The sequence below is a fragment of the Anneissia japonica genome, unplaced genomic scaffold, assembly GCF_011630105.1.
Source record: "Anneissia japonica isolate Jap-2015-1 unplaced genomic scaffold, ASM1163010v1 scaffold1776_len382430_cov169, whole genome shotgun sequence".
In the NCBI taxonomy this organism is placed as follows: domain Eukaryota; kingdom Metazoa; phylum Echinodermata; class Crinoidea; order Comatulida; family Comatulidae; genus Anneissia; species Anneissia japonica.
Window position 1 is genome coordinate 60,246 of NW_022713301.1, and position 7,981 is coordinate 68,226.

Here is a 7,981-nt window from a genome sequence, read left to right on the forward strand (position 1 = left end):
TTGTCCTACAATTTAAATTACATTTACTCGATACCTTTAATTTAGTTAATAATGCAAACAATATGCTAATATGTACACTTGAATTATAAAGAAACGGAAACAATTAATCAAAACTAATACCTACAAAATGAAATCTGTTATACAAATATGTGTACACACTAGTGTTCATTTGATAAAAATTAGGACACTCCTAACAAAATCCTCTTATCTTAGTTCAATCTCCAGTTAAAGGATATAGTCATAGAGCTATAAAATTATTATTACAATTTTGTAATCATGTTCGAGTGCATGTTTACGGTTGTGTTCAATTATTATTATTATTATTATTATTATTATTATTATTATTATTATTATTATTATTATTATCATTATTATTATTATATTTATTATTATTATTATTATTATTATTATTGTAATTATTATCATTATTAATATTATTATACAGCACTTTACAAGTGGGGATTATTATTAATTTTGTGTAAAAATAGTTTTTAAAATAATAGGAACCAACTAAAATACTTCCGTATTCTGAGATGCAATCCATCACATGTAAATTGCAGGAACAGTTGTTCATTTCCAAATTGTTTTTAGGATAGCAGGTAGGGACACGATCCTGTGAACAATCAGCTGGTGGTGGAAATGTAAGAAATAGAATTTCTTTAGGACCTATATCAATTGTAAATGTATACATTAAATTATGATTTATGATATTGATGAATATGTGGTGGTTTTTGCCAAAAGAGAGAAAAAAAAAGTGGTGGTGACCATGGGACGTGGAAAGCAAAGAGTCAATGTGGATATATCAATTTCGTTTCTCTCTTCCCTCGTTAAATCATAAAGGATATTTTATTCCACTATGGATTAAGCAACGTTTCCATACCATACAGTTATGTATAATATTTCTATCGTAGTATTTTAATGTTCATGTATGCTTAACTGAACGTCAATGCATGCATTTGGATGCATATGTATTATGTGTATGCTATTTGGTTTACAATAAGTCCTTATGTTAGATAAGCCCTTAGGGGCAGCACTACATGACTATCTGTGAGCGGCTGCCCCTACCTCTGTTTTACTGCTGTAACGTTGTACAATTCGTCGTTATTAAAATGACATATTATCATATACATGCGTGTTTTATAACGACTAGTTTATTTTGCGTTGCGTGTCATAAGCTAAGATCAGAACTATGATCTAGATGCTTCAACACTGGGGCGGATGCAGGATTTGGCGGTAGTGGGTGCATGAAAGTTCACAGCACCTCAGCCCCAACATGTGGTTAGGGCTGAGGTGGGAAAAGTTTGAGAATATGGACCTCTAGGTGTCCGGAAATTGAACCCTCATACCTTTAAAATCTTACCGGTAATTCATATCAAAAATTATAGGCCTATAATACAACAATTACTTTTCTAACTACAATTTAAGGGGGTGCGATCGCAGTCTGCGCCCCTGCATTTTCCCCAGCAATACTACTATATCCCCCAAATAAAGACCGTAACCTAAGAGTTGGCTACATTGAAATTAAGTCAATGTTACATGCTGACCTAAATATAAAACCATAGCCGGTACCTTCTTGTGTTATGCTGGTTACTCTCAAGTTTTTATACGGTACTATCTACCGTTCATAAACACGGACATTTCATTGCATACTGCGATCGTCACGCTTACGTTACGGTATGGAGCCGCGCCTATACTAGCCTATAGCATCGATCAGTGACCTCCCCCTAATTCACAGGTACCTAGTACGTGCACGCGCAGGCTGGGTACGAAGAGATCCTGCGGTTGGGCCTGTATTGAAGGATGCCTCACGATATGCGATTGAAAAAGAGAGCTTGAAAGAGAGGTAGGAGCATTGTCGAACTGCTTGTAGTTCGGTACTTCGGTATTTATTTTTGTAACGTTTTGAAGTAGTAGTACACATTTTTTTAGCGTGGCGCAATCTTTGCTTATTTTGCCTAAGCGTGGCGGTGATTCCGGTATTTCTTACTTTGAATATAAATAAATAAAACGTGAAGTGCAACAGTAGATTTGATTAGATATTTTATAACTACATGTGTTCGTACCACACACATGGTGTGACACACTTTACATAAAATTGCCTACCTTAACCATCAGTCCAGTATCATGAAGATATACAGAGTGTAACGACACCAAAAGTGAACGAAACTCAAAACTAGTTGGTCTACTGTTTTAACACATTATGCAGTGGTAACGCAAGGATCTAAAGGGCGGGGAATCCTGTTCTGGACGGGGTTTGGGGGTGGGGGTGCGATGTTTCACAAGCGAAGGCCGATTTTCCAACGATACTACAAATTGTGAGATTTGGAAAATATATCAAGTGATGGTTACATCATTGACTTATAATACTGACTGGAATACGGTTCTAATTAGTATTAAAATGTATGGCCAAGACTGACCGACACAAAATCAAGGTATATTTTTTAAAGATTTGATTTATTTCCAAAAATATACCTTCCAATGCATAGCTCATAACCATTTATTGATTTTCAGCCTTACTGTTTCATGTCACTCGACAAGAGAAAGAAAAAAGTAAAACAAAAATGTGTTGTGCTAACAATTAACAACCGGGGATAAAGACTAAAAACAAAAAATAAACAAAATTTAAAAAAAAAGCGATATGATAGAAAAACGAAATCTGTTCTTCGGCAATAATTTGTTTCTAGGCTATATATCATTCCATAATGATGATACAAATGAAAAAAAACTACTGCATTTTTATGGTTGGCATAATATGATTTATTCATTTTAAAATGTTTTTAGAATACAAGTTCTATCTTATGCTCAGTGTAATTGAATAGAACGAAGTCTATACACCTCGAAATGAAATGTATATAATAATAATTATTAATTAGAGAAAACTTTTACCAATCCTGAAATATTAAATTTTACAGATTACATACATTACACGCATCATATAATGAACACTCAACATCACACAAAGGTTCTCTTATATAATTTATGGTATTCAAACCTTGTGTTTGAAGTGTTTTATTTTTAATTATTTATTTATTTATTTCAAAAATATTTTGTGAGGGTGGTCCATCCAGACAGAGCTGATGGATTAGGACCATTAGTACATACAATAAAGACAAAAAGTAACAAATTAATAAAGAAAAATATATAATCAGCATTTTTTTTAATGATTTAAAGAAAACATTTAAAATAACAATTAACAAAATGAAAATAAAAGTTAATATTGATACTTTAAAGTAACAAAAGTCTTGAAATAATAAATTCATCTAGACAATTAAACAACACATTTAGAGACGTTGAAAAATAATTTAAATGAGAAAAAAGTCCACTGAGTTATTGGGTGGGGGAGTAAAATGGAAAATATTATTAATTAAAAGTAACATAAAACAATAATATTTGAAAATAAAGAGATTTAAAATACATATTGCAACAAAGAGAATTTGCCACGGGAAAAATTACACAAAATTAGATAAAAGATAACTCAAACGGTTAGATTTGAAAACAGAGCAAGAGAAAACTGAAAGTACATTCGGTGGAAGAGAGTTGAAGATCTTAGTTATGTTTCTATAAATTTACTTTATACATTCATTTATTTGAAATTGTATGAATTCAACCTTATTAAATTGTTTAAAGTTTAAATTTTATTAATTCTATCCATTTCATCCTTCATAGCAGGAATAAGACCATCCCTAAACGCAATGTCAAGCAGTTCCTTACTAGTCTTAACATTAGGATGCTGTCTACCAGCCCACAGCAGAAAGTGCCTAAACTCGAACCAGTCAATCATACCATCAGCATCCATGTCTAAAGCTCTCAAACCTTGCTGAGTGTCCTTGCATCGGTAGCAGCCAAAGTAAGGTGACATGAAACCGGTGTAGAAGTGGTCGAATGTGAGCTGGTCATCAACCACTTCGCATCGCCTTCCATCCCACTCATCCCACTCTACTTTGATCTCATCTATCAAAGTGTTGATGAATGGCAATGACTTACTGGCTTCGGCAATAATATCCGCCATTTCTTTTGTCATCTTCCCACCAGCCTGGTCGAACAACATGGCCAGTCCTATCTTACTGTTGTATTCTTCCTTTCTGCCGTCTGCTGCATTTTTCAGCATCTGTTCCTTCATTTTTCCAGCAATCTCCAGTGTGAACTGTGGGTCTTCTCCAAACACATCCTCTAGTTTTAACAGGATCATCTCATCATTCGCCATGTTTGTAATTCTAACTTCACTCTTGACTCCAAGGAATTCTGCCATGTCAAATCCATCCTGTGCAGTGGGATCCGAAAATATAAATCCATACACCATATCGGTTGCCCTGTCACCATACACTGGTTGCTTAGGGTTTGGTTTTACACCACCAGTCACCGCTTTGGTGACATTGATGGCCGCATCTCTGAGGTAATTGCAGTTGTATTGTTTCTGTACAGCCTTGTTTCCAAGTCTGATAAGATTTAGTATGGCAGTGCAGGTATCGGCGTGTCCAAGTGAAGCACCTTCAATACACAGGCCCGCCCACATCCCAGTAGCACCTGATGCAAGTACATCGAGATTAGCTGCATGCATTAACCCCCACTGCTCATGTTGGTGGAACAGCAATTGTCCGTCACTCCATCCACATCTCTCCATCTCATTCTTGACCGCACGAGTCCATGCTGCAAGCTGCTCTGGAATACCTGCCCCAAGATCTTCAAATATTACACCCATGATCCTTTTTCTCTTGGGCAGACTGGCCAGGTAATTAACAATATGTCTGACACGTTCAGGGTGTTGTAACATCGTTGCAGTGAAATCCCTGAAGTTTAGCAGGATCAAAGAATCCTTTGAGAGATTAGATCGGATCCAGTCAATCTTATCTTTTAAATACTTGCACACCTCATCCATGTTCATTTTTTCATAATCAATCTTATAATAAACCAAATCAATCTCAAGAATTACATTGTGTATACCAAACTGTTTACATTTTTGAAGTCCAATAGGTATGTCTGGTTGAGGAACTTCGTCAACAATCGTCTCCCACAGCTCTGAAAATGCAAAGGCATTGGATAGATCTTCCCCTTTTGCAATCAGCTCCTCTAAGAACAGATCCCCAATCCTGGCCTGGTGGTTGAATGACTCAACGATGAAGTACTTGAACCCACACTTCTTGATCTCATCGTAGATAGCTCGCTTGTTCTCAATAGTGTGTGCCCTAAGAGAAGCTACAGTTGTCTCACGCAAGGAATTGTCCAGGACAAACAGTTCCATGTTTTTCAGCCGATCAAGTTTCCATTGGACAGCATCCATGCTCTCTTTAATGTCTCCGTAGAACGTACCATTTCTGGACTTACAAGGACTGAGTATTGTTTCGTCAAGACGGTGCATGATTGGCTGAAAGATAAATGTTTTTGAAACTGTACAATGTTTATAATAATAATACATTAATACAAAATTACATTTCGGTAATTTATTGTGTATTTATCCATGAATATTATTTTTGTATTGAGAATATAGAATTTAAAAAAAAATACATTGACCATATCTTTTTGATATGAATTATCTGAAATATACAAATTATGTTAAATATATATAGTTCTCATGTCTTTGCACCTGTAGTTGCAGGCAAAGTAGGTTTTCGGTTTTAATTTTCAACCATAGCGGTCATTGATCTATTTCTATGTATTCTAATGCAACATTTGCACCCAAAATAATCGTAAATGTTACAATTGAGCTTTGTCTCTAGATTTTTAAAATTTGAATATCTCTACCTTTCAGATGCTATCATCTCTTTTGTAATATTGTGTAGAGTTAATAGAGCAAATAATATAATTAATAAATACTTTGATAATCTCAACATTTCGATTTTCTCAATTGCTATTTTGACGTTCTCTAATTAAACAAAACAAAAATAGTGGTCATTTTATTTAAATTCATTAGCTCTATTACTTCAATCTTAACAGTATTGAGTGTCAACAAACACGATGAAATCCATATCATAATATACTAATTTGTGTAAGGACCAACAAATTTGTTATATCATCATATAATAATTATTTGAGTAAGGACCAAAAAATGGGTTATATCATCATATACTAATTTGCCTAAGGACCAAAAAAGTTTTGACGATTTTTACCATACAGAAGCGTGCACAGATCTTCAGTGTGTGCGGCTGCTACAAAGGCGTATTTCATTATATAACGGAATAATATAAGTGATCATATTGATCACTGATAAGACTAATACGGAATGTCTACAGTACATCTGCGCCTTGAGCACCATTGGTGGAGATGTGCGCTTTATAAATCTTTATTATTATTATCAACTTTATCAGTATCGTACACGCTTTTGTCAACATTATAAACGATATTAGTGGCTTTTTGTTTTTAATTTGTAAAGGTATTTCTAAAATTATAGTTAAAGACGTAGCAGTATTTAATATTAATCTTTAAAATATTATTTTTGAGTATATCACATGCTTGCGGCATTTGGTCGACTGGGCTTCACAGACTGATTATCAGAACATTACCATACTCCTGGGACGGATGCATAGGAGGGTTTGGTTCTGGTGTTGGGGGGGCGGGGTGTATAGTCTACCTCATAAAGGCTCCAAATGTTTAGGGGTATTATAGCAGGAGGGGTAGAAGTAGTGTCGAATGATAGGAAAAGTCCACCCACGCACTGATGATCAGCGACGTCCCGACCTCCACCCTAAGAAGTGAGAGTGCTTTTTTAGCGGGTAAAAAATTATACAGACGTTGGTAAATATTTAGCAGCTTTTTCCTTTTTTGGAGAAGGGAGGGCGTTTATTTATGAGATTAATTTTCAGGCAAATCTGATATCAGTTTTGGCTTTCAAGTCCTAGCTCATAAAATAAATTAGCTTACGGTAATCAATGCATGTGTTACACTATATGGTTTGTCTTACAGGAACTACCAAAAAAAAAATCATCTAGATCATATCTGAGAAAACAATGTAGTTGTCTCAGATCATTGTAAAAATATTGCGGTACACAACGTGAATTCTGAAAATTATAAATAAAGAATTACCAGGATGGTACTATCATTACTTTAGTATGAAATAATAATAAATGTTACAATGATTTACTTAAAAACATATTTTTGTCCCCGCAACCTAGACTCAGAAATACCGGGATGGTGTTCATAATAGGATGGGTTTACATGGATTATTTTAAAGTAATATTTGTTAAATGTATATAGCTAAGTTAGCCTGGTCGGCCAATTTATATTCTTCAAGGGCACCTACTGTACTCTCGATCCAGGGCCCCTTCAGAACCTATTTACGCCACTGGAACAGTTTATACAGTGTGATCAATTAATTGGTTATTGATTGGTATAGGCATAATATAATTGAAAATTTATTGGTTGAATAACATATTAATGTAAAAAAAATCTTACCTTTGCAATACAACAACAACATGAAACAGTACCACAGTGGATGTTGTCTAACCAACGTCTTTGATAAAGTGTGACAGATAATTTCACGTCAGGTGTATATTAGTTTTTGGTTGCGTGACAATTAAATTTTCATTTATTTGCATAACAACAGGGAGCTTTTGATTGCGCGACGACGGTTAAGACCAAAAACGTAATGACGTGACATAAAGCTTCCTGCGCATGCGAGAACGTTGAGTTAAACTATTGGGCATAGACATAATCAAGGCTGACGAGTCGATGGTCAGGCACACTCGGACTTCAGGCACAGTCGGTTAACAAACACAGTCGATTTTCGTCAAGCACATTGGTTTTCGGTTTGTCATTGAGTTACAGTACAACTTTGCTTTAGCTGCCCCTGATCAATGCTGTCTCATCTCATTTTAATGGTTTCTAAATATTTTTCTGTTATATAAAATGATAAGAAACTGCTATTAAAACCACCTGCACCTGAACTCAACGCTAATTGTCTAAGTCCATGAAGCATGTTTTGTAAAATCATAAAACATCTTACCACTGCATTGACATGACATGCAACCTATCTTCTTATATTATATAT

General features: G+C 34.8%; 1 protein-coding gene across 1 annotated transcript; it reads right to left on the bottom strand.

Annotated features, from left to right (window-relative positions):
• Positions 1–2,731: 2,731 nt before the first annotated feature.
• LOC117108423 lies at positions 2,732–7,525 on the bottom strand. Its single transcript, XM_033250435.1, has 2 exons — positions 7,387–7,525; positions 2,732–5,362 (listed from the first exon to the last, which is right to left on the bottom strand). The coding sequence occupies exon 2, from the start codon at positions 5,354–5,356 to the stop codon at positions 3,629–3,631; it is 1,728 nt and encodes a 575-aa protein (XP_033106326.1). The 5' UTR covers positions 5,357–5,362; positions 7,387–7,525; the 3' UTR covers positions 2,732–3,628.
• Between the last annotated feature and the right edge of the window lie 456 nt (positions 7,526–7,981).